The sequence below is a fragment of the Phocoena sinus genome, chromosome 15 (genome assembly GCF_008692025.1).
Source record: "Phocoena sinus isolate mPhoSin1 chromosome 15, mPhoSin1.pri, whole genome shotgun sequence".
Lineage (NCBI taxonomy): Eukaryota > Metazoa > Chordata > Mammalia > Artiodactyla > Phocoenidae > Phocoena > Phocoena sinus.
The window spans coordinates 22,316,703-22,343,502 of NC_045777.1; the positions used below are offsets into that span (position 1 = coordinate 22,316,703).

General features: G+C 45.9%; 1 protein-coding gene across 5 annotated transcripts; it reads right to left on the reverse strand.

Annotated features, from left to right (window-relative positions):
- On the reverse strand, positions 1 to 26,792 carry MANBAL (mannosidase beta like). 5 transcript variants are annotated; one of them, XM_032606370.1, is made up of 4 exons: positions 26,681 to 26,745; positions 23,262 to 23,347; positions 16,540 to 16,748; positions 1 to 964 (listed from the first exon to the last, which is right to left on the reverse strand). In XM_032606370.1, exons 3-4 carry the CDS (start codon positions 16,687 to 16,689, stop codon positions 857 to 859), a joined length of 258 nt encoding a protein of 85 aa, XP_032462261.1. In that variant the 5' UTR covers positions 16,690 to 16,748; positions 23,262 to 23,347; positions 26,681 to 26,745; the 3' UTR covers positions 1 to 856. The 5 variants fall into 5 exon arrangements, with proteins under 5 accessions (XP_032462261.1, XP_032462263.1, XP_032462262.1 ...); XM_032606372.1 differs by having other exon boundaries at positions 16,540 to 16,745; positions 26,681 to 26,738; XM_032606371.1 differs by lacking the exon at positions 23,262 to 23,347 and having other exon boundaries at positions 26,745 to 26,792.
- Positions 26,793 to 26,800: the final 8 nt, after the last annotated feature.

A 26,800-nucleotide genomic window follows, 5' to 3' on the forward strand; every position in this document is an offset into this window, starting at 1 on the left:
TCAGCGTGTGGGGCCGTTTATTAACGTTTACTTCCCCAAATGACTTTTCCTCACCGGTCAGGGCCTGAAAGAACTGGGGGTGTGGGAGGGGGCACAGACAGAAGCCAAAAGGTACACGTTGAATGTGCTATAATGGGCTGAAAAGAGGGTGGTCTGAGATTGACAAGCCCTCCCCCATTTCAGATGCTCAGGAAGTCTGGGCCCAAGAAAACACGCTCATTCAGCCAAATCCCTTCCATGTGCTGGAGGAGGATGGGGCATCACCCTGGCTGGGTCTTCCACTGGCTCTCACTCCAGGCATCTTTCAGGCCTGGCTGTTGCACTAGTGGGACCCCTAGCACTGCAGTGGCTTTGGCGCCTTGACCTAGACAAACAGGGAGGCCTGGCCCAGCTCCATCTGCACAAGCAGAGACAAAGGTGACTGATTAGCAGATCTGACCTGCGGGGGCACAGATAACGGGAGATGGGCGGGGCTTGTCAGCATCAGATAATGACTCGAAAATGCAGTGTAAATCTACGATGTGGGTGACTAGAGGCAGGACACGAGGATTCAGTAGGAAAATGCAACTCTGTGAGCTGACCCAACTTCTGAAGAGACTTCCAAGACAGTCTCTGCTCACAGGGTGTTTTAGTCCCCTTGGCCCTAAACCATCATGGAAGCAGAAGAAGGAGGAAGTGGTGGTCTGCCCACCAGGCCCTGGGAACTATCGTGACTGTCCAGATCTCTGTGGTCAGAGGGCGTCCCAGCCACCTCAGACCCTGAGCCCGGGATAAAGTGAGGGAACAGAACCTTAAGCCCCAGGAGGGCTGCCCCCAAGGCCCTTGCCCGCCCACTGGGCTCCACAGGCCGCCTCTTCTACCGCTTCTTCTTGGCCTCCTTCTTGGGTCTCTTGTTTGCAGAAGGAGCAGTGGCCTTGGGCTTCCTCGTCACCTCCGCACTTCGGGGCTCAGATGGTTCTGCCTCCTGTGTGGTGACAGAAAGGAGAGTCCTGCTTAGACAAATCAAGCCTGACACCAGCAAAATGAGATCATGTCTGAGGGGACTTTGCAAACGGAAGCGTGCCGCAGAGACACAAGGGATGGAAACCGTCACTGCCAGGCCCCAGGATCCACATGTTTTGGGACTGTCCCCGGGGAGCAGGTGAAGGATAAGGGAGGAGGCCCGAGGGGAGGAGGCAGCCTTTGGAGTCTCACAGTCCTGGAGGAATTGAGGCTCCCCCAATTCCAGTCAAGTGACCTTGTGGGCAACACCCTTCCCCTTTCTAAGTCTTGGCTTACCCACCTGTGATATGGAAACAGTGGTGCGCAATTTGGAGGGCTGATGTGAGGAGGCAAAAATGCATGGAAAGCCCCCAGTAAGTGCAAATGCACCCTGCAGCCGGCAGGCCATGGTGGGCAGGGACTGGGCAGAATGCGGGCGGGGAGCCGGCTCTGGGCAGACCTACTGTGGCTTGCTCTCCTGCTGGCCCTGCTACTCTCCTCCGCCCATTCAAGCACAGAGGCTGGGGCAGGGAAGGGTGGAAAGCGCGGCCCGGGCGGCCACCACACAGAGCCCTGCGGCGCCTGGCAGAGGTGCCCTGTGGGAAAGGGGAGAGGGCAGCCTCAGGGCAGAACTCCAGACCCTCCCTACATCTGGGACAGCCCTGGTTTTTATCTGTCATGTACATTGTGATTTGTTCCCTGTAAGATTTGGTTTAAACAAAGGTTCTGCTGCTGAAAAAAGGTTCAAAACCACAGAGCCAGCCCTGGCCTTCACTGAGCTGATAAAGAAAGTGGACTCTGGGGAAGGGACTCGGCCTGTCACAGCCTCACAGGCTCATGTCACAGGAGACTCTGGAGTGGCCTCAGTCCCGTCGGGTGTCCCCTCCTCCCTGGGTGATAAATCACACCGTACCACGGCCAGGCAGGATGTTAACAGAGTCCCATCGAGCCCAGAGAACACGAGGCACAGTCCATAGGCCTCGTCCGGCCCACAGGCAGACTTCACTTGGCCTGCAGTGTTTATTTTTAAGAATCTGAGCCAACTGGGAGATTTCCCATTCGATCTGGAGTCCTTGCTTTCCTTGAAAACTTTAAACATCCAGTGACACTGGCCCCAAACCCCCTCATGGAAGAAACGGGCTGAGCAGTGGCTGCCCCTTTATTCAGGTGCCCTGACCCCCACCCCCGCTGCCCCCAGCACTAACAGTAAGGAACTGTTTTCGGTACTTGTGTTCTTTTATTAAAAATGGGAAAACCAATAGCACACTAAGAATACGAGGAGGGAGCACGCTGTTTCTAGAAAAGTATTTCTTCGTGTTTAATTGGCCAGCTCCGAGCTGCCAGCTTGCCTTACTCTCTGTCCTTCCCTGCTCACCGTCAGCCCCTGGCCCCAGCCTCGAGTCTCCGTCAGACAGAAGAGGCAGGACCATGGCTGTGGCGGGGCGGTCCCTACCTAAGGCCCAGTCCAAAGGTCTGTCAGCTCCCTCTTATCGGCCATCATTGTCTGCTCTCCACCTTGCCCGCCTGCCAGCTGAGACACCAGGTGTAAAGGCCCAGCCCAGTCCCAGGCACCCATGGGGGATCTTCCCAAGATAACCAGGGGACCGGCCCCTCCCCTGGCCAGGTCTCTGATTGCGCTCTGGACTTCCCCAGCCTGTCCCCTTGTGCTGATACTGTTTTTGTAACTTGGCAAAAAAAAAAAGAAAGAAAGAAAAGTAAAAAGTTAGCCCATTAGAAAAACAAACAGACAAAACAAAACCTCAGAGGAGCCAGCGTGTCAAGTGCACAGGCTGATGGCTGCAGAGCCCAGCAGGAAGGCTACTGTTTAAGGCAAACCCCACAGGGCACAATGCCTTTGCAGACTTTGGGAGCTGGAAACCATCCCCAGCGCAGTACCTGTGCGGCCAGTGGAAACCAGTCAGTCCCTGCATGCCCTGGGCAAACAGGGCCTGATTAGACAAAGCGTTTATGCACAGGGAACTTGCCGAGGCCCACCAGGATCTCCAGGGATGGAGCCCCCCTCTGAGCTCAAGCTGGGCGCCTCCTCTGGTTTCAGTGGGGCCAGTTCAGAATCCAGAGATGAGGACGCGCAGCTGTGTCCCCAGTGCTTCCTTTACTTCCCTTATACCACAGACCTTCTCTCATTCACCTCATCCTTTCTGTCACCTCCCAGACCTCTCTCCTGACCCAGCTGTCTGTCAGATGACTGGAAGTGGCACCTCCCAGGCACCTACAACTCAGGTGTAGGTGCATAGCCCCATCTCCATCTGGCCTGGCCCTCCTCCCCACCCATGGTCATAGCAACCAGGGTCCTGGCAACCCCACCCTCCCCCTCCTCCCCTCCATCCAATCAGTCACCAAGTCCTGCTGCTTAGACCTCCTCCACCTTGACCTGGCCACTCTCTTGAGCATCAAAGGCCCTACTTCAGTTCCCCCACTGCCAACCAGCCTCCCTGCTCTCTCTATGCCATGCCTTGTGCACCTGCCAAAAGAATTTTTCTAAAATGCAGATCCCCCCACCTTATACCTTCCAGTGGCTTCCACCACCCACAGTCTCATGTCCTGCTTCTGGGACGGCAGCTTAAGGAGACCACCTCTCCAGCCTCCCCTGAGCTCTCCTCCACCCCTCACACTGGGCCAGGCCCCAGGGCTTCTGCTGCTCACCCCTAAACAAGAGGAGCACCCTCCTTTCCTTGGCCACCCAGTAAACCTTTCCCCATGGTTTGGCCCAGCCCAAGGGCTGCTACTCACTGTCTAGCCTTCCTCCTCTGCTCCTCTTCCTCCAGCAGGTGCATCCCCTCCTCCACCCCTACGCCCCAGGCACCTTACAATGCCACTCATTTAGCACTAAGCTATATGTGCTCATGATGGTATCCCCTACTAGTCCTTGGACAGCTTCAATTGTTCCTGAATGAATGAATGAATGAATGAAATGAAAGAAAACACAAGATCTCCCATAAGCATGGGAACTTCACTGCTGTTCATCATCATGAAGATGGAACACTTTAGACTAAGCCTCACTTTTCCCATAAGTAGAGAGGACACAGCAGATTTTAAACCCAATATTCATATCCTAAAGCATGGCTAGATATAGCCACCAATAAGAATACTAATAATAACAGCCACAACAGCTGCTAGTATTATTTACAACATGCCAGGCCCTGTGTTCTGAGGCCTGGATATATCTTATTTTTGCCTCACAAAGGGCCATAACGAGCCCCATTTGATAGACGAAAGAAGAGACACTCAGAGAGGTTATGTGACCTGCCTAAGGTCTCAGCTGGCAAGCGGCAGGGCCAGGATGAACCTAAGCTCTCAGTGGCTGTATGGTATAGCCTCTCCCGGGTTTCCTAGGGACCTCGGCGCTGATGGCAACCAAGAATTAGAGTTAACTGTGACATCTACTTTCTCCCTAGTTAGCAGCGCCTAGAAGCACAGGTGACTGTGGAATGACAATAACAGTTTGTTCCGGATCCTGCTGATGGGTCATTCAGAACCCCCTTGCTTGTGGCAGGAGTCAGGGAAGTGGGTTAGCACTCCTCGAGTCAGGCTTTGCTCCTACAGTTGAGAGCAGCTCTCTGTGGGCGCGTGGACAGAGTACAGTCACTGAGTCATCTGAGCACATTATCTGTCTCCTCCTCAACCCAGATCTCCTCCTCTCTACCCCAGCTCAGTTTCTGGCATCGTCACCCACCCAGTTACCCAAGCTAGACACCGCCGAGCCATCTCTGAGTTCTCGCCATTCCCTGTGTGCCTCCACATCCCATCTGTCCCCGTGGCCGGTCCACTCTGCTTTCCATGCGGCTCTCAACTCTGCCCGGTCCCTCTCTGGCTACACACTACTGAGCCGGTTCAGAGCCCCCAGTCTCCTGCCTCCCCCTCCCAAGGTTTTCCTCACCACCCACCACACTGCTTTCAGAGTCTATTCTTCTAAGACGACCGTCCTGACCAGTCTGTTTTCTCCTTTAAACGTGTTGCTGGTTCCCTCTTGGTATAAGACAGATTCCAAGAACCTCCAGGTGTCCCTATTTGTATAAATCAGATTCCAAGAACCCTCGAGTGGCCTCCAGAGCTATTCCACTGCAGCCTTGGCCCTGTCCCCGGGCATGCCCTCTCATGCAGCCCACCCTGTCACTTCTGGGCTACTGGCCAGCCAGTATCTCCCAGATGCTCTGTTCCCTTTCATGCTCTGCACAGGTGCTCAGCACCTGTCACCAATCTATCTGTGCCCAGTGCATGCAGCCTCTGTGCCGGGCAGCGCAGGGTAATGAAGAAAAGGACGCACACTACATGATCTGCACCACGTGGGCGCTTCACAAACATCGGCTGCTCAGCCTCCCATCACCCTGATAAGCCCATCTCCGTGAGCCCCATTTTACAGGCAAGGAAACTGAGGTTCGCCAAGACATCCCAACTAACCCAGTGGGGCACATCCGCCTCCTCCCCAAGGGACAGGGAAGCAAAGGCAGCGGTTACACACGTGATTCGGACGCTGAGGTCCTAGCCACACAGAGGTGTAGCTCCTAATTCTTAGCTGGTAAGAATGACTCAATAAATGGCTGACTTAATTTCTCTTCAAATGCACGCTGCTGGTACAAGCCAGGCAGACGGCAGACCCTGAACACTGCGGCCCCACCTTTCAATCGTGCTTCCTCTGAAGCAAATTTTCAGTTCCCTCAGCAATCTCACTTTGGGGAGTAAAAGAAACCACCCCCCACTCCCCAGCCCACCAGGTGGTTCCTGGGTCTGCGGAGGTGTTCTCTGTGACACAGCCCTCATCAATAATGAAGCAGCTCCACAGCCACTTACAAGGCCAGAAAACTGCTGCTATTATTCATCAGATTCAAATAATCGAATATGTGCCACAATGCATCAAATCTCCTCCAGCACGGAAAGCACACAGAATTTTATGATTTCCACTATACAGTTCAGTGTGTATTTAGTCCAATAAATCAGGACAAAATGTCATTCTACACAGACTGAAACTCTTCTTTCCTCTAAAATGGTCCAGGGAAAGAAGACCACTGTGCTATGCTCAGGTAGCCTCACGCACCTTGCCTCACTTGATCCTCAAGAATGACGTGGGTTGGGCATGAACGCCCTCCTATTCCAGCTTGGGACACGGGCTCAGGGAGGGGAAGGCGCCCAGTGCTGAAACTCTGGCTCGTCCTGCTACACGCTCTTGCCCGAGGCCCTGGGTAGGGTGGGGGCTGGGACACCTTGCGGGGCTGGGACTAGCACTGGCCTTGAGAGGAGGACAGGACTAGCTGAAACCAAGCAGGGGAGGCCGTCCATGTGGGCTCCACAAGGCGAACGGAGACAGAGTCCAGGATGCGCTTGGCAGGCGAGGAGAACTGTGATTAGAGAGAACAGCCCGGGGAGCTCATTCCAGACACGATTCAGCACTACCACAGGCCCTGCCCACCGGCTGGTCTGCGGCTCCGTGTGTATTCATTCCGCTGTCACTCCCATGAGCCGGTACACATCTCGAGACCATGTTTAGACCTTTGCCCTGCCCACCGCACAGCAGTCTCTCAAGAACTGCTTGTTAAGCAAAAAACACCCTGCCGCCCAATTCAACTGCAAACGCCTCCCAAGCTTAAAAAAAAAAAACAGGGCAGAACTGCAAAGTTGGTTCTGCGAGACTGTCTCCTGAGGTGTTGAGAATGGGTATGCACCTGCCCAAGTTAATTATTTACTACGGCAGCCTTCGCTGGCAATCGGGGGCCTGGTTTAAAATCAAGACCCCCTGAACATCTAGGCCACTGCCCTCTGCCCCCAGGAAGGCTCCATCCCTTTCAGGGCTCCAAACACTGCAGGGCTTTCTGGTTGACAGTGAAGTCTATGTGGGCATCACATAGAAAGCCACCACTCCTGCCATCAATTCTGGTGAGCTCTCCTCTGCCGGATCACAGTGCTGGGCATCAGCTGTCTTTGTCTGCCCAGCACCCACTCTCCATCGGGGCCACGCCCTTTCCCTGTCCCATGTGGTTCTGGGGGACTCCGAGTCACTGTGACCACAGGAGTGGCCAGTATAATGTGGTCTGGCCAGAAATGGACCCAATGCCCCTTCCCACCTATGGGGCAAAGTACAGACATGTGGCCAAGCCAGAGCCAAGCAGAGGCTTTCCATGAGATCTGGAAAGTGAGCATAGGCAGAGAAATGGCTTCTCTTGCTTGTAAATCATGAGCGATAAGGACACAGACTGGGGCTGCTGTATCCTCCTGACACGTGGCAAGGGCCTCAGAATGAACCCAACACTCCTAGAGAGGCAGGAGATGGAGAGACAGAGCCCTGAAGACCTTGCGACCTTCTGAACCCAGGTGTGCCTTGAAATTCCCAGTTCTAAGAGCCAAAACAGTCTCTTTCTAAAGAAACTGATGGAACCCAGTTTCTGAGCTTTCAACAGAAGAGACTGAGGCAATCACGCAAAGACGGCAGGGTGGAAGTGAAGGTTCCTGCCCAGGGGCTGGCATCTGGCTGGGCAGATGTGAAATAAACATATGAAGACATGAGAATAGTCAGCATTTAAACTACTAGGAACGACTAATTGCCCGATGAACTAATACTACCTGCTACGTGAGTCACTGCACTAAAAGTCAACACCTGCTTGCTTAGCGTTGACTGGATCAACATTCTGGGCAGAAAAAGATACAAAAGAGGCTTGGGAGGAAGCTCAGGCAGGCTGTGGGGAAGGGGCAGAAGGGCTCCCGACCTTTACTTCCTCACTACCTACTCTTTCACTCCTGGAATTTGGCTCGCATCTCGTTAAAATTGCTGCTCTCCACTTTGAGAAAAGCAATGGACTATGCTCCCAGAAAATATGCCTAAGCATGAAAACATCCCATTTTTGCACACAACTGCAGGGAGCTCACAGACTTCTGCAGTCTTTATCTAGGGATGCCCTAGGGATGCCCTAGGGATCTGGGAACTCCCTAGTAAGAACTCAGTTCTCCTGAAACCAAACTTTGAAGAAGAGCAGCCTGAACACAGCATCACTGTCACATTGAGCAGCAGCCTTTCCCTCCATCACTCAGCCGTTGTTGCCCAATCTCTGTGCCCTCCTTGAACCACTCGGGGGTTTTCAGGGAGACCACAGTCTCCTAGCCCTCTGCCCACTAGTCTGCCCATCTCCAAGAGAGCTAAAGGAATGGAGACCCCCAGCTTTGTCTGCACAGCACTCCTGTCCCTTTGGGAAATGACCTTCCCCTCCACCCCTAGAGGTCACACCACAGGATGCTCCCCTCCCTCACACTGGCCAGAGCAGTCCCAAGCTGGGTCAGCTACAGTGCCTTCTCTAGGGAATTTGGAACTGGGACCAAGCAGAAAGGCAGCCTCCAGATGCTGCAGCTGAAAGATGTAAACTTTGGGAGCTGTTAGTGGCCATGTTTCATCTTACCCCAGGGACAGTGAGCAGAGGAAGCAGGGCAAGAGAAGTAAGAGACAGGAGATGAACAGAAGGGGAGGCAGAGGGGAAGCAGACGGTGAGTGATGGGGCCCCTGGTGGCAACTCCTTCCAGAGGCCCAGGTGCATCCCTGCTCTGGCAGAGCACCCACATCTTTTCAGCACCTCTACATTGCACAGAAACTACCTCAAGGTTGGGCATGCCCCAAGTTCAGGCCTTCCCTGAATCTTCATTTCCCTTGAAAAGCTTAGCAACTCATTCTCAGGGTTTCAAGAAATAATACTATGTTGGTTAAAATAATTCCCAGGTCTCCCTCCCCAAATTCTCACTGGCTCTTTCTTTCCCATTTGGATGTCATGTTATTATTACAAACTTAACACACGTAGAACTGAACACCTCCTGTCCTCCCCAAATTGGTTTGTGCTTCAGGGAAACGGTCTAAGGACCAGAACAGTGGCTACATAACAGAATCACCTGGGCACTTTAAGAAAACACTGATCCAAGGCTTCAGAGAACAATGGAATCAGAATCTCTATAGGTACAGCCCAGGCCTTTGAAAATTCCCCAGGTGGGCGCAGCCAGATAGAGAAACATGCACCAGCCCAAGGACAAGCAATTCACGCTACCACTCCCCAGTCCCTTGCTCAAGGCAGACATCAATGAATAATTTCTTTACTCTGGAGCCTAGAAGCAGCCCCAGAATCCTTTCCACCATGGCCACCATACAAACAATCAGACTGGGCATGAGTGATGAAACACAGCTGCATCCTGGAATAGACAGAAACAGTACAAGGATCTACCTTCTTATATTTTAGAACCTAGCCTACAGGAAAATGCTTGGATTAAGTGTGACCCAGGCCTCAATCAGGCTCAAACAAATGTTTGTCTCCGGTTTTAGTTTAATGAGGTGTCAATGAGAAAATGTTCTCATTTGGCTTAGGATTCTAGGGACTTTGGTTTTAATTTTATGAATTAGTTCTTGCTCCTACTATGGAAAAGAAAGGGGGTGGGGTGGGAAGCATTTCTATGTGTTCCTTTTTTTCCTCCCTGATTACCCCCAAAAGAGCTTTCAAATAATCTGCTAAGTATTGAAATACTGAAGTCATAAACTAGTTGCAAAAAATCAGCTCACTAGAACAACAGGAAAGACATTCTTTTGCTTTTCAAAGCCTTTCCCATCATCTGGAGCCAAAAATATTATCTTCTAACCCAAAAAGCCACTAATAAACCTTGCTTCTATAGGCTAAGCAAGAGGGGTGATTTTGCCCTAAGTGAAGTGACAGAGAGCAAGATTGTTCTCTGGGTCCACCTTCTCCCACCTCCTTGCCACCTTCCACTTTCAGGGACCTCCCTCCTGCCCTAAGGCTGCCTAGAGTCCCCACAGCTGTCCCCCTCTGCCCTAAGAGCTCCCCAGCCCCAAGTTAAAATCCCTTTCTTTTTCCCTCCCCATCCAAATTCCGAATCCCAGCTTGCTACTAAGCACAACCTCTAAGCACAGTCTTAGCACTCACCCTCTCTTTGTAAGACTGCTTATACACACAGAATACTGTTTTTCCTTTCCACTTATTTAATAGTTCAGGGAGTAAGAAAAGGGGGCATGCAGAGGAAAGCTGGCAGTAGAATCCCTGAATAATTGAGGACCATTTGCCGGCATGGTGCATCAATAAAAAGTTAAATTAATGGTACTATATTTTTTGCTACTGATCCATTGAAAAACTAACAAACAAAAACAGAAACAAAAACAAAAAAATGTAATACAGTAACCTTCAGTTACAAAGACAATTCGCTTGTGTGAGCCTTACTCCTCTAAACTTCAAGATAAATGAAAATGAGATAGTCTGTACCACACTTATATTTTAAAAGATGAGGTTGTTGATACCAAAATCAGACAAAGATATCACAAATAAAGAAAATTACAGGCCAATATCACTGATGAATATAGATGCAAAAATCCTCAACAAAATATTAGCAAACTGAATCCAAGCATCCTACACCATGATCAAGTGGGATTTATCCCAGGGATGCAAGGATTTTTCAATATCTGCAAATCAATCAATGTGATAACCCATATTAACAAACTGAAGGAGAAAAACCATATGATCATCTCAATAGATGCAGAGAAAGCTTTTGACAAAATTCAACATCCATATATGACAAAAAACTCTCCAGAAAGTGGGCACAGAGGGAACATAACTCAACCTCATAAAGGCCATATATGACAAACCCACAGCTAATGTCATACTCAATGGTGAAAAGCTGAAAGCATTTCCTCTAAGATCAGGAACAAGACACGGATGCCCACTCTCGCCACTTTTATCCAACACAGTATTGGAAGTCCTAGCCACAGCAATCAGACTAGAAAAAGAAATAAAAGGAATCCACATTGGAAAAGAAGAAGTAAAACTGTCACTGTTTGCAGATGACATGATACTATAGATAGAAAAATCCTAAAGACACCACCAGAAAACTGCTAGAGCTCATCAATGAATCTGATAAAGTTGCAGAATATAAAATTAATACACAGAAATCTGTTGTATTTCTATACACTAACAATGAACTATCAGAAAGAGAAATTAAGGATTGTTATCTCATTTCCCATCACATCAAAAAGAATAAAGTATCTAAGAATAAACCTACCTAAGGAGGTAAAAGACCTGTACTTGGAAAACTATAAGACACTGATAAAAGATATGGACGATGACTCAAACTGATGGAAAGATATCCCATGCTCTTGGATTGGAAGAATTAATATTGTTAAAATGATCATATTACCCAAGGCAATCTACAGAATCAATGAAATCAACCTACCAGGGGCATTTTTCACAGAACTAGAACAAATAATTTTAAAACTTGCATGGCAACACAAAAGACCCCAAATAGCCAAAACAATCTTGAGAAAAAAGAACAGAGCTGGAGGAATCACACTCCCTGACTTCAGATTATACTACAAAATTGAAGTAATCAAAACAGTATGGGGGCTTCCCCGGTGGCACAGTGGTTGAGAGTCTGCCTGTTGATGCAGGGGACATGGGTTCGTGCCCCAGCCCAGGAAGATCCCACATGCCGCGGAGCGGCTAGGCCCGTGAGCCATGGCCGCTGAGCCTGCGCGTCCAGAGCCTGTGCTCCACAATGGGAGAGGCCACAGCAGTGAGAGGCCCGCATACCGCAAAAAAAACCCAACAAAACACAGTATGGTAATGGCACAAAAAGAGCCACATAGATCAATGGAACAGAACAGACAGCCTAGAAATAAACCCACACTCTTATGGTCAATTAATTTACAACAAAGGAGGCAAGAATATATACAGAAGACAAGACAATTTCTTCAATAAATGCTGCTGGGAAAACTGGGCAGCTACATGTAAAAGAATGAAATTAGAGCATTCTCTAACTCCATATACAAAAATAAACTAAAAATGGCTGAAAGACTTAAATGTAACATTGGAAACCATAAAACTTCTAGAGGAAAACACAGACAGAACATTCTTTGACATAAATTATAGCAATATTTTTTTACATCTGTCTCCTAAAGCAAAGGAAATAAAAGCAAAAATAAACAAATGAGACCTAATTAAACTTAAAAGCTTTTGCACAGCAAAGGAAACCATCAACAAAATGAAAAGACAACCTACTGAATGGGAGAAAATATTTGCAAATGATATAACCAATAAGGGGTTAATATCCAAAATATATAAACAGCTCATACAACTCAACATCAACAAAATAAAGAACCCGATTAAAAAATGGGCACGTTTTTCCAAAGAGGACATGCAGATGGCTAACAGACACGTGAAAAGATGCTCAACATCACTAATCACAGAAATGCAAATCAAAACCGCAATGAGGGGCTTCCCTGGTGGCGCAGTGGTTGAGAGTCCGCCTGCCGATGCAGGGGACACGGGTTTGTGCCCCGGTCCGGGAAGATCCCACATGCCGCGGAGCGGCTGGGCCCGTGAGCCATGGCCGCTGAGCCTGCGTGTCCAGAGCCTGTGCTCCGCAACGCGAGAGGCCAAAAACAGTGAGAGGCCCGCATACCGCAAAAAAAAAAAAAAAAACTGCAATGAGATATCACCTCACACCTGTCAGAATGGCTATCATCAAAAAGAACACACACACAAAGAAGAAAAAAAAAGGACACAAATGACAAATGTTGGCAAGGATGTGGAAAAATGGGAACACTTGTACACTCTTTGTGGAAATGTAAATTGGCCACTGTGGAAAACAGTATGGAGGTTTTCTCAAAAAAATGAAAACAGAACTACCATACAACCCAGCAATGCCACTCCTGGGTATATATCCAAAAAAAACACAAAACAAAACATTAATTTGAAAAGATACATGCACCCCAGTGTTCACAGCAGTATTATTTACAATTGCCAACATATGGAAGCAACCTAACTGTCCATCAATAGATGAATGGATAAAGATGTGGTATATAAAATATATTTGATGGAATACTACTCAGCCATGAGAAAGAATGAAATTTTGCCATTCACAACAACATGCACAGACCTGGAGGGTATTTCGCTAAATGAAATACGTCAGACAGAGAAAGACAAATACTATATGATATCACTTATATATGGAATCTAAAAAATAAAACAAACTAGTGAATATAACAGAAAAGAAGCAGACCCACAGATATAGAGAACAAACTAGCAGTTACCAGTAGGAAGAGGGAAGAAGGGAGGGGCAAGTTAGGGGTAGTGGATTAAGAAGTACAAACTATTATGTATAAAATAAATAAGCTACGAGAATATATTGTACAACACAGGGAATATAGCCAATATTTTATAATAACTATAAATGGAGTATAACCTCTAAACACTATGAATCACTATGTTGTACCCCTGTAACTTACATAATATTGCACATCAATTATACTTCAATAAAAAAGTAATAATAAAAAAATTATAAAAGATGAGGTTGTTGTCCAAAATTAACCTCTAAATGTCTAAACGGCAGGGTTGGCTGCGGGGGCGGGGGTGAAGCATACTGTGGAGCCCTTTGTCAACCCCCTGCCTTGAAAGACCTTGACCTAAGATGTCACTAAAATCCTCAGAGATCAGTAAAGGGCACCCCTTTTTCTGAAAGTTTGATAAATGGACCTGGGCCTCTATGGCTAGCCTCAAAGGGTTAAGAATACAACAGGAGGTGAGCTGTGGCTCTCCGTAAGGCCACACACCTCTGACTACATCTCTGCCTGTAAAACAAGAACATTCACCACCTCCCTCCCTCGGGACTCTTGGCAGGCTTCATCAGTGGCCAATGACGATAAAAATGTTTGTTATTTATAATGCCCAGCAGCACGCTGCATCTGTGAGGACAGAGCCACAGGGCACAAGGATTACGTCTGTAGAGTGTGATACAATTGTGGGCAGAAAAACTCCAATCACGACCTCCCCAAAACCCCAAAACAAGAAATGTAGATGAACAGAACAATCCAGAGCCCACGTGCCTATCTGTGTTCACCAAGGTTTTCCCCACCTTTGCTGGCTGTTCCTCCCTGCTGGTTCCCTGAATGCTGGAGCTCCTCAAGGCTCTCCCCATCTTATTCCACATTCCCTTTTAAGAGACCTCATCCTCTCTCATGGCTTTAATTACATCTTATTGACTCTCAAATGTTGATCAACACTCAGCACAGACCCTCCTCCTGATACAGACCGGCAGATGCAACTACCTACTTGACAGAATCACCTGGACATCTTAAAAGCACCTGTTCAAAACTGAACCCAGCATGCTCCTTCCCCATCCCCACCCCAAGCTTGCCCCTTTGCCAGGGTTCCTCCCAGTTACACCAGCAGGATCTCTGGGCCACAGTCATCTCCAAGATAGGTATCTTTAGAATATACTGTATATCGTTAAGTAAAAACAGAAACATGTAAAACTGTGTTTAGTAGGATGCTATCTTTTGTGCATCAAAGGGAGAAAATAAATGAATAAATAAATATCAGGCACACATATCCATTTGCGTACTTCTTCAAAGAGAAACAAAGGAGGGATAAATCAAAATAAAAATGGTTGCCTATCAAGGGAGAAAGGGAAAAGGGTGGAAGATATTGAGATTAAAGGAAACTTCTGTGACTCTATCCTGTTATGTAGTTTTAACTTTGGGAAATGTTGTATATAAAAGTTTTATATAATATTTAAATTAAATCAAAAGGAAAAACCTCTAAAAATTAAAAACAAATTGAGGCAAATTAATGTATGTGATGGTGGGAGTATACTTATGTGAAGAAAAGACTTTACTAAACATAGTACTCTGAATTATGGGACATATTTTGGGGCCCAAAAAGAACCACAAAGAAATCATAAATTTCACTCTGAGTCTTACTGTTAGTAGAGAAAAAAACACATAATTATTTGAAAACTATAATAAGTATGCTGTAGATGTGCAGAATAGAGTTTACATTAAAAAAAAAAGAAGAAAGAAAGAAAAGAAAATGGCTATCCGTAGAAAAGCCAGCTTGCAAGGGTGGTCTTTGGCTGGCATCTGGGAAACTGGATTTTGGGTGGTTCCCACAATTCCCAGAATTGATAAGAATGGTTCACTATGGGACTTCCCTGGCAGTCCAGTGGTTAAGACTTCACCTTCCAATGCAAGGGGTATGGGTTCGATCCCTGGTCAGGGCGCTAAGATCCCACATGCCTTGTGGCCAAAAAACCAAAACATAAAACAGAAGCAAAACTGTAACAAATTCAATAAAGACTTTAAAAATGGTCCACATCAAAAAAACAAAAAAAATCTAAAAAAAAAAGAATGGCTCACTATGCCTAACCTGTTTCTGGAAACAATATGGTTTATGCTGAATACCTGCTTTCTTGCTGGAAGTCTTGAATTTTGGTTTGTGCTAGGCAGAGGGTGCTTATGTGACCTGTCCCCAATAAAACCCTAGGCAATGAGTCTCTAATGGGTTTCCTTGGTAGACAATATTTCATACAACTTGATGGGGTTCCCACTGAAAATCAAAGCTTCATTGGTCAAGATTGGAGGTTGCGAGAGCCCAAACTCACTATTCTGAACACTAATAAAGGGAAAGAACCAAGCATTTATCCTGCTTTTTACTATGAACAGCATTTCAGAGTAACCATATAGGGATGAGGAAAAGGTCTTCTTCATTGAAGAATTCCAGCTAATAAAGGCCAAAGGAAATAATGGATCTAAGCAATGATCAGTGGATGCTAAAACCATTTAGGTGACAGTTATAAAATGAAGATTTTATAACAGAGGGATCAGCTATTATCACCTGAACCCACAGATATCTTAGAATCTCTGTGTGACAACCAGACACCAAGTGCTGATTGATGACACGGAATAAGAAGTACACAGCACTAGCTATGAGGTGCTCTCACTAAATAACTTGATCTGAATCGAATCAAGCCTCTAAACTGAATTTCTTGTTGATAGGAGATATGGGGAACAAGGAAACATGTCAAATGAGAAGCAATCAGCCAAATCCTGGATGTGGATGTGGCACATGACAATGATCTGCTTTCTCCAGCAAACCAAGGTCGTGAGAAAATTGGGAGTGGGGTGGTGGAAGGAGGGTACAGAGCTACAGAATACAGAGACCTATAGAACAAGAGTCAAAACAACAAGAAAGCCAATCTGATCGTGTCACTCTCTTCCTTAAAACCCCTGGGGACCCGCCACTCCTCTGGCTGTTCTCATCATGTCCTTTCTGTGCTCTGGCCACAGTCACCTGCATTCAGTTCCTAGACCATTCCTTCATTCCTCATGTCCTTACACTCCTTGGGGGAGGGAGGACAACCCAGCCCCTGCCCCAGTGTAAGATTAGGTCCTTCCCCCTTGTTATACACCCTCACAGTACTCTGTACTTCTCAGGGAAACATGTGTATTTGTTTCATATCTGCCCTTTGCCCAAAGACTAGAAGTTCCTTGAGGGCACACACCACATCTTTCAGCAGAGTCTGACACACAGTAAGTATGTGCTAAATAAAAATCTGCTTAACGCACATGTGAACAAATAAGGTATGAACCATATGGCCCAATGCCACCAGGTGGGAATTTAGGGACACTCTAAATCAATAAAGCCCCGCGTAATCCCTGCTAGCCTTCATTGCTGTGATATCTATTTTCAGTACCTAGAACCCAGTCTGAGGAGCGGAGGCTCACAGGGAAGGACTCACCGCCTCGTGGGACTTGGGAATGGGTACAATGATGGCCAGTACACAGATGAGCTGGAAGATGGCCCCCAGGAAGAGTCCATATCGCAGCAGGTTCTCCAGGAATGTGGGTTCAGGCACCTCGGGAGGGGAGAAGTCCAGGTCGGAGGCCATGGCCCCAGCTGCCTGCTGCCTGAGGTCCCCTCCGATTCACCACTCTCCAGAGCCAACTTCTAAATGCAAAGAGTTAATGTCATGTTTCTACAACTGACGTTTAAATGGTTTCACTTCCACCAACACACCCACATACATGCAAGAATATATAAAGCAACTGTGATGAAATGTTAACATGGAGAGTCACTGGACCATTCTTTCAACTTTTTTGTACGTTTGAAATTTTTCCAAAAATGAAGTTACAGGAGATAAATAAACAAATGCAAACATTTCAACAAAAATCTCAAATCAACATACCTTTGCTGAAGGCCTGCTCTGTTTCAAGTTTTATTTATTTGTTCATTTATACATCCAGTCATTCATTCAACAAATACTTATTGAACACCAAGCACTGAAGAGTAAAACAGACAAATCCCTGCTCTCTCGGGGCAGAGGCGGACAAAGAACACATCCAGATGGGACATGCCATCTAGTGATAACTGTTTTGAAAAAAGCTTCAGAAGGGCATCATTTTACTTTGTATAGGGTGACAGGAAGGGCCTCTCTGAAGAAGAGACAGGAATGAAATGACAGAGATAGGAAGTATGAGACTGAGCCAGTGGAGAATCTCAGGGAAGCATATGCCAGGCAGAGAGAAAAGCAAGTGTAGAGGCCTCAGGGCAGGGATATGAGTCCAAAATGGTCAGAGGGGCGTACAGGACGGAGAGTAGAAGAAGGTGAAATCAGAAAGAGTGGCGACTGACCTTGTAGGACCCTAACATTTCTGATTTGATTGAGCAAAATGTAAAGCCACAGAAGGGTTTTGGGCAGAAAAGTGACATAATCTGATTTACACTTTTTTTTTTTTTGGCCACACCACATGGCTTGTGGGATCTTAGTTCCCCGACCAGGGACTGAACCCGGGTCCCTGGCAGTGGAAGCAGAGTCCTAACCACTGGACCACCAGGGAATTCCCTGATTTACATTTTAAACGGGGTGTGGGGGGGTGCAGAGTGAACATAGGGAGACCAGTGAGGGAGCTACTACCAGTAACCCAAATAAGAGATGCTCGGGACATGGACAACAGGGGCAGTGGTGGCAGGTCCGGTCTCAACCCACATCTCTAGTCTCTCACTTCACCAGAGTCTCCCACTCCTAATACCCTGGTCGAGCTGAAAGACCTGCCTGTAATTCTCCAAGAGCACTGAGCTCTTTCAAATCCTGGGCCTCTACCCAAGTGGCACACTCTGCCAAGAATGCCCTTTCCCATTACGACTGCTTGGCGAAGTCCCTACTCTACCTCCAAGGCTGAGCTCGTGCCCCCCCTCCCCAGCATGTCTTTCTTACTGCCCTCCTCCTACCCTGGTAGGACTGAACTGCTCCCCCTCTACCACAGCACCCACGAGTGGCTTCCTTTGGCCCACCCCAGTGAGAAAGGGGAAAACTTACTTGGGAACCAGGCCCACCTGACTCCAAAGCCCTTTGTGTTTTCAGGGATCTGTGCCACAAAGCAACTTTCCACTAAATCTGAGCTGTCCAATATGGTGGCCCTGAGCCACATGTGGCTATGGAGAGTTGAAACACAGCTAGTCCAAACTGAGATGGCTGTTCAGTTAGGTCCACACTCAATTTAGAAGGTAGTATAAACATAAGAATGTATCAATAGGGCTTCCCTGGTGGCGCAGTGGTTAAGAATCCGCCTGCCAATGCAGGGGACACGGGTTCGAGCCCTGGTCCGGGAAGATCCCACATGCGGAGCAACTAAGCCCATGCGCCACAACTACTGAGCCTGCGCTCTAGAGCCCGCATGCCACAACTACTGAAGCCCACACGACTAGAGCCCATGCTCCACAAAAAGAGAAGCCACCGCAATGAGAAGCCTGTGCACTGCAATGAAGAGTAGCCCCTGCTCGCTGCAAATACAGAAAGCCCGTGCGTGGCAACAAAGACCCAATGCAGCCAAAAATAAATAAAAATAAATTAATTTTTAAAAAAAGAACATATCAATAAAATATCTCATTAACAGTGTTTTATACTAACTGCATGTTGAAATAATATACTGGGTTAAATAAATTATTAATTTCATCGGATGCTGAAAAAGAACTAAGCTGAGGATTCATTTTCTGATTTCAAAACTTAGTATAAAGCTACAATAATCAAAACAGTGTGATACTGGCATAAGGATCTAGGCCAATGGAACGGAATGAAGAGCCCAGAAGTAAATCCTCACATATATAGTCAACTGATTTCTGAACAAGGGTGCCAAGACCATCCAATGGGGAAGGATAGTCTTGTCAAGAAATAGTGCTGGGAAAATTGGATATCCACATGCAAAAGAATGAACTGAACCCTTATCTTACACCGTATACAAAAATTAACTCAAAATGGATCAAAGAACTAAACTTAAGAGCTAAAACTATTAAACTTATAGAAGAAAACATAGGAGGAGTCTTCACGACATTGAATTTGGCAATGACTTCTTAGATGGGACACCAAACCACAGGCAACAAAAGAAAAAATAAATTGGACTTCGTCAGAATTAAAAACTTTTGTGCATCAAAGGGCACTATCAAGAGAGTGAAAAGACATACTGGAAAACAGTGTGGCAATTTCTAAAAAAGTTAAACATAGAATTACCATATGATCCAGCAATTCCACCCCTAGGTATATACCCAACAGAGCTGAAAGCATGGACTCAGATACTTGTACACCAATGTTCACAGCTACACTATTCACAATAGCCAGAAGATGGAAACAACCAAGAGTCTATCAACAGATGAATGGATAAACAAAATGTGGTATAGACAAAGGACAAAGGACATTCAGCTACTAAAATGAATGAAATTCTGATACATGCTACATGGATGAACCTTGAAAACATGCTAAATGAAATAAACCTGACAGAAAAGGACAAGTGTTGTATGATCCCACTCATTAGGTACCTAGAATTGGTAAATTCATAGAGACAGAAACTAGAATATAGGTTACTGGGGCTGGAGGAGGGGCAATAGGGAGTCATTGTTTAATGAGTACAGAGTTTCAGTCTGGAATAATGAAAAAGTTCTGGAAACAGTGGTGATGGTTACACACACTGTACACTTAAAAATGGTTAAAATGGTAAATTTTATGTTATGGATATCTTACCACCCACACACACAAACTGTACCTGTTTCTTTTTACTTTCTAAATGTGGCTACTAGAAAATTTTAAATTACACACACGGCCTGCATTATATTCCTATGGATGGCTCTGGGTTAAGAGACTATCCTAAAACCTTCCTTCACTTTGGCTCTGCAGCTTCACTGCTTTGCAACATTTTTCCAACATGAAGGAGGAGTCACTAAAGGATGACAGAAACAACCTTCCATGTGAACAGACTGGGGTTTGTGCAAATGCGTATTTGTCTACCTTTCAACCTAGTCACTTAGGAAGGTGATGTGCCCGAGCTGACAAGGTGGCCACTGTTTCCCACCACTTCTGTGTCCTTTGTGAATGGCTTTCAAAGCTTTCAAGGCTCACTTTTTTTTTCCCCCCCAAAATCCTCAGAGCTGGCAGATCTTCATCCTCCCAGGAAGGATTTGATTTCTGGAAGGAACCCAACATCATCTGGATCCAAGTGTGGTGAATCAGGTGGAGCCTCAAGCCCAGGAATACCATTTTTGGTCAAACACAAGGTTATGACGCTCAGACCCTAGGCAGATTGTTTGGGGTGGCTCAGAAACTGGCCCTGAAGTGAATTCCAAGGCTGTTGCAAGAACAGCTTTACTGGAGGAAACGTACAGCCCAGACAAGACACTATATCCTTACACCATGTGAATAGCAAGGTATAAAACAGTTCTCTCATTTCTTCACAGTTGCACCTCATAAATATACACTTTTTTAAAATGCCCTTGGCCCTAAACTTTACATTTAAGGCTGTAACAAGCCTAGTGGGCTTATCAATACTTAGATTTATATAGTGTTACTCACAGCAACATTGTTAAGAATATCTGTAGTACAATAAAAACATGGGGCCAAGAGTGGGGGGGGGGCACAAACCCTGCTTCTATCAGCAATTAGCTACACTTTGGGCCAATCTCTTGACCTCCTACAGACTTGATGTTCTCAGGAGCCAAACGACAACAATAACATCTATTAAAGCTATAATGCATTTAGGCTTTTTTTTTTAATGGCAATTAGGCAATATAACAAGAGCCATAAAAGTGATTATATCCTTTGACTGAATAACTCACTTCCTAGAATCTACAGTAAGGAAACAATTCAAAAGAAGAAAAAGGCTTCAGGTACAAAAAAGTTCATGGCAGTGCTATTCATAATACTGAAAAGCAGGAAGGAACTAAAGTTTCCAACAATAAAGAAGCAGTTAACCCAATTATGATACATCACGGGATAGTCCCTGTTGGCTAAAATGGCAAGTACGTATGTGGTGTATCAGGTCAGCAGAAAACCTTTGCAAAATTATATTAAATGAAAAAAGAAAATAATTACATAAACACTGACTGCAGCCATGTATAAACTATGATTTCACTGGCTAAAGAAAATGTAAATAGTTGCTGTTAAAGTGAAGGGCTCATAAGTTTTAATTGTGGGGGGAATATCATTGAAAAAACTGAATACAATCTAAAAGAAAAATCCATGCCTATCTACTCCTCTCACAAGGCTTTTATAGGGTCTAATGAAATGCTGCCCAAGAGAACTTTCTGCAATGATGGAAATGTTCTATACTTCTGTTCTCCAATATGGTAGTCACCAGCCCCATGTGGCTATTAAGCACTTAAATGAGGCTTAAGGAACTGAATTTTTCATTTTCATTTTACTTTATTTATAAATAGTTGCATGTGGCTAGAGGACTCCCACATTGGACAGCACAGGTACAACCAGAGGGTGGTTGTAATAAAGTTCTGGAAAACATAAAATGCTCTACACATCTTGTGTCTGCTTTAGAACTCCTGTCTAATTTTCTCTGTACCCCTATGCTTTACTTCCCAGTCTGCCTGCCAGGATTTCTGGGTTTTCCTCTCCTGAATACAGAAGTCACAAGAGTCCTACTCATCCTTCAGCTCCCAACAAGGAGGCTCTTATCCCTCAGACTCCTTGACAGGCTTTGCTCCTTCCACCCCACCCCCGACACTGTCACAGCAGTAGCGGTAAGCAAATCATTTGCCAGATGTGCACAGCACTTTGCAGTCAGCATCTCATTCATTTCACAACCACTCTGGGAGGCGGGTATTACTAATGAGGATGAGGAAACCGAGGCTTGGGAGAGGTTACATGGCCTACCCTGGGATTACTTGGCTGAGAAGTGGCAAAGTTAGGATTCAAACTGGCTGGTGGGTACGACTGAAACTTAGCTGGTGGTCAATGGTTTTCAAACTGCAGGCTGTGGCCAATTTGTGAGCCATGGAAACCATTAAGGGGGCTGCAGCTGACATTTTTTCCTCTTTAATTTTATTAACCAGTACTTTAATTAATTAAGTAAATGACAATAGAAAATATCATATCAGTAAGGGTGAGTATTGTGTCCTGAAGCTTTTTTTTTTTTAACTAGTTATATCCATCTACATCCAAGCAAGGATGTTCTGGGTCAAAATTCAAAATGTATTTCTTATTGTTTGAGAAATACTACACAGTCTAATGTTTTTACTTGCTCCACTATAAGCTCCTGGACAGCAGGGACCCAGGGTCCATCTTGAGTTTCTACCAGGGCCTGACTCAGATATTTGGTAACTGATGAAACCTATGGTTGTTTCCCACCTTTAAAGTAAGAGCAGATGCCCCAACCAACAGCCTCATTTAACAAGGAGGAGGGGGAGCAGAGAGGCACGGTGCTTGCTTAGGCTCTACCAGTGAGTCAGGGCAACGCTGAACATCCCGCTAGGTCTCTAGCCCTGTGATGCTCCAGACTTGCTTAAGAGCAAAGGTTTTTACACATGGGGGGAAACTCATACCCCCACCAGAATTTCATAAAAAGTACAGAGCCATTTATTATCAAACATGGCAAATAATTTCATAAGGTTATCAGACCCCTTGAGGCTCATCTGTGAATGCCAGATACCAGTGGTCTGAAGCATTCATTCACTGGACACATATTTACTGAGCATCATTCTAGGTCCTGCCATGGAGTTTTCATCCAATCGGAGGCACTCAAACACACACATATAGATATGTAATGGCAGCAGTATTATCAGAAATATAAATAGGGAGATAAGGGGTGCTATTTTATATGAGGTAGTCAGGGAAAGGCCTCTCTGAGAAGGTGTCATTTCAGCAGAGGCAAGAAAAAAGTGAAAGAACAAGTCAATTCAATTCCTATTAGGTACCCCAAGGTGAAGAAACAGCAAAGGATAAGGTCCTGAGGCAGGAATGAACTTTATGACCAAGGAGAAGAGAGTAGAGTGAGCAGCTGTGTAGGATCAGTAGAACGCTGGGTCAAAGGGGAGCCACTGGAAGGTTCTTAGCAAAGAAACGACATGATCTGACTCATTTTTAAATGGTCCCTGTGGCTGCTGTGTTGAGAACAGAATGTAGAGGGGCAAGAGTGGAAACAGGGAAACCAGTTAAGAGGCTACCATATAATAGTCAAAAAGACACACTTGCACCAGGTATCAGTAGAGGCGGTAAATTCTCAGGTTGTAGATATATTTTGAAGAGAGGGCCAACAAGATTTCTGAGATGAAATCTGAAAGAGAGAAATTAAAAATAAGACCTGAAGGTGAAACTATTCTGTATGATACTGTAATGGTGAATACAAGACATTAAGCATTTGTCAAAACCCATAGAACTGGACTTCCCTGGGGTCCAGTGGTTAAGAATCTGCCTTCCAATGCAGGGGACGCGGGTTCGATCCCTGGTCGGGGAACTAAGATCCGACATGCCTCAGGGCAACTAAGTCTGCGCGCCACAACTAGAGAAGCCTGCGCCCTGCAACTAGAGAAGCCTGTACACCACAACGAACAGCCTGCGTGCTGCAACTAAGACCCAGCAAACTTTACAGCACAAAGAGTAAACTTTAATATACATGAATTAAAAAAAAAATCATTTAGGTATCCAGGATGGAATGCAGAATGTGACATTCTGAATCTAAATGTATTAGAAATGGATGAAGTGATTTCACTGAAGGGGTAGGGGGAATCAGGTGCTGACCTCAGTAACTTTGGAAATGGATGGAGTTTGTAAGACTAAAGGCAAAAGGAACTGTATATGTCACTGTACTCTAGTTAATAAAGTTGTTTCCCACATGGGATACAGGTTACCAATTCTAAAACAACTATACATGTACACTGGAATTGAACAATTAAGTAAATGGATGGTAGATGGTGGGAGCTAGGTTTGTTACAGTTGGAGTAGAAGGTTACAGTTAAGACAGAGGAGGCTAGAATGATCCATGTGAAATGGAAGAGTGTTGCAGACATCAGTATAAACTCATATTTAGATTAATATAGATACAGAAGGCTACATATTATATATATAAATGTGTGTGTGTGTGTGTATATATATATATATATATATATATATATATATATGTAGAAAGGGAGAGGAGAAGAAGAGGGAGATTAGTCTACACACATACATCTCTAGCTCTTTTGCTGAGAGAGCCCAGAAACAGGGCATACCAGTAGCAGTAAGCACACCTAGCACCCAGATATTGGTGTCTGATACCATTCCCCAATAAAAGGAACCAGGGCTCCTGGGAGAAATGGTTAACTCTAGGACTGAAGCAGGAAATACATAAGATGAACCTGTAACAGAAAGTAAGAAAGTGTTCAAAAAACCCAAAACACATTGATCGGGATATGTCAAAGGGATATAGAAGCCACTTCAAAGAGCTCCCAATCGCCAAAGCCAGAACAATCTGGACAACAAAATAAATTAAGTAGTACTGGATTATAACCCAAAGTATGAAAAGAAATATCCAAGACTATACTGATATAAATGATTTAATAAATACACAAATTTCCCATGGAGAATTTCAAATAATTTCTGTAGATAATCTGTCTTAAAGTATGACGTATAATTCCACACTCCTTAAGCATGGGCTGTGCATAATGACTTCCTTCCAAGAGTACAATATGGAAAAGTGGGGGAAGGGGAGTAACTTTACAGTGGAAGAACTTGACTACCTCAAGCTAGTGATCTGGGTTAACATCAACTGTGGTAACTTATATTGAAAGTATATACCCTTGATGTGATATGATGAGAATGGCACTTTACCTCTGTGGTCTTCCTCCCCCAAACCTATAACTCCAATCTCATCATAAGAAAAACACCAGACAAATCCCAGCTGAGGGTCATTTTACAAGGTATCTGACCAGTAATACTCAAAACTGTCAAGTTTATCTAAATAAGTCTGAGGAACTATCACAGTCCTAGAAGCCCAAGGAGACACGACTAAATGTAATGTGGAATCCTGGAACAGAAAAAGGACATTAGGAGAAAACTGAGCAAATCTGAAGAGCCCATGGACTTTAGTTAATAATAATTTACTGATATCAGTTCATTAATTGTGACAAAAGTATTATACTAATGTAAAATGTTAATAATAGGGAAAACTGTGTGGGAAATATATGGGAACTCACTGCAGCATCTTCACAATAATTCTGTGAATCTAAAATTGTTCTCGGGACTTCCCTGGTGGCGCAGAGGTTAAGAATCCGCCTGCCAACGCAGGGAACATGGGTTCGAGCCCTGGTCCGGGAAGATCCCACATGCCGCGGAGCAACTAAGCCCGCGCGCCTAGAGCCCGTGCTCCACAACAAGAGAAGCCACCGCAATGAGAAGCCCGCGCACCACAAAGAAGAGTAGCCTCCACTCGCCGCAACTAGAGAAAGCCCGCACATAGCCTCAACACAGCCCCCCCCAAAATAAAAATAAATAAATTAATAATAAATAAAATAGTTCTCAAATAAAAAGTTTATTAGAAAAAAGTCACTATTTCAAAATAAATAAATAACCCCTGAGACATGTATAGCTGTCCAGACTTAGCAAATAGAAACTAAAGTCTTCTCTTAGATTTAAAGAAACAGATTCCAAGGATGTTGGTAGGGGATCATTGGCTTCTAATGAAGTGATTCAAAAATTCTGTCCTGGGGCTTCCCTGGTGGCGCAGTGGTTGAGAGTCCGCCTGCCGATGCAGAGGACACAGGTTCTTGCCCCGGTCCGGGAAGATCCCACATGCCGCGGAGCGGCTGGGCCTGTGAGCCATGGCCGCTGAGCCTGTGCGTCCGGAGCCTGTGCTCCGCAACGGGAGAGGCCACAATAGTGAGAGGCCCGCGTACCACAAAAAAAAAAAATTCTGTCCTGAGAATTCAAAGGAAACAGACTGGGCTGTATACCTAGACCCGTCCCATTACAACAAATTCCCCAAAACTGCTCAAAACTGGGTTAGAATTTTGTCCTATGAAAAGATAAGCCATCTCCTAGAGCAGTCAAAACTGGTAGCCAGTAGGCTGAAGCTGGTGGGCAGATGTCCTACAAAATGTAATTATTAAATCCGAATTTGTTGCCACCACTTAAAAAGTGAGGTTTCACATACACATTTCCCACTTCCCTTAAAAAGAAATAAATCAGCGAACGCGCACTGTGCATTTACTAAGCGCCTTGCATTCACCAACTCATTTAATCCTCAGATTAACCCTATGCGCCCATTTTACAGAGGAGGAAACTGAGAACCAGAGAGGCAACCAGAGCTCGCCCACGGTTACACAGCAATAGGGGTACACTCAGGGGTCAAACCCCAGCCAGACTGACTCCAAGGCTCTGGCTCCTCCTAAACCTCCGTCAGTGGGAAGAAAGGCCAAGGCACAACTGTGAGGAGCACCGAGCTCTGGCTCTGCTCAGAACTAAAGCACTGAGGGACAGCAAGACAGGCTCTCCGCCCCACTGGGACTCAAACTCCCCTCCCAAGTAACTTCCGAAAGAGCGACCCAGGAAGTTATTCGCCGCGCACGGAGTGGCCCCCGGGCCGGCAGAACAGCGCCGCCCGCGGCGCCCGAGCTTAAGCCCCTCTCCGTACCTCAGCATCTGCGACTCTACCCTGCCCCGAAGCCCGGGACCGGCCACGGCGTCACCGCACTCACCTCCAGCGCCGCCGCACTGCGCCCCCGGAAGTGGTTCCTTGCGACCTCGGTCCCGG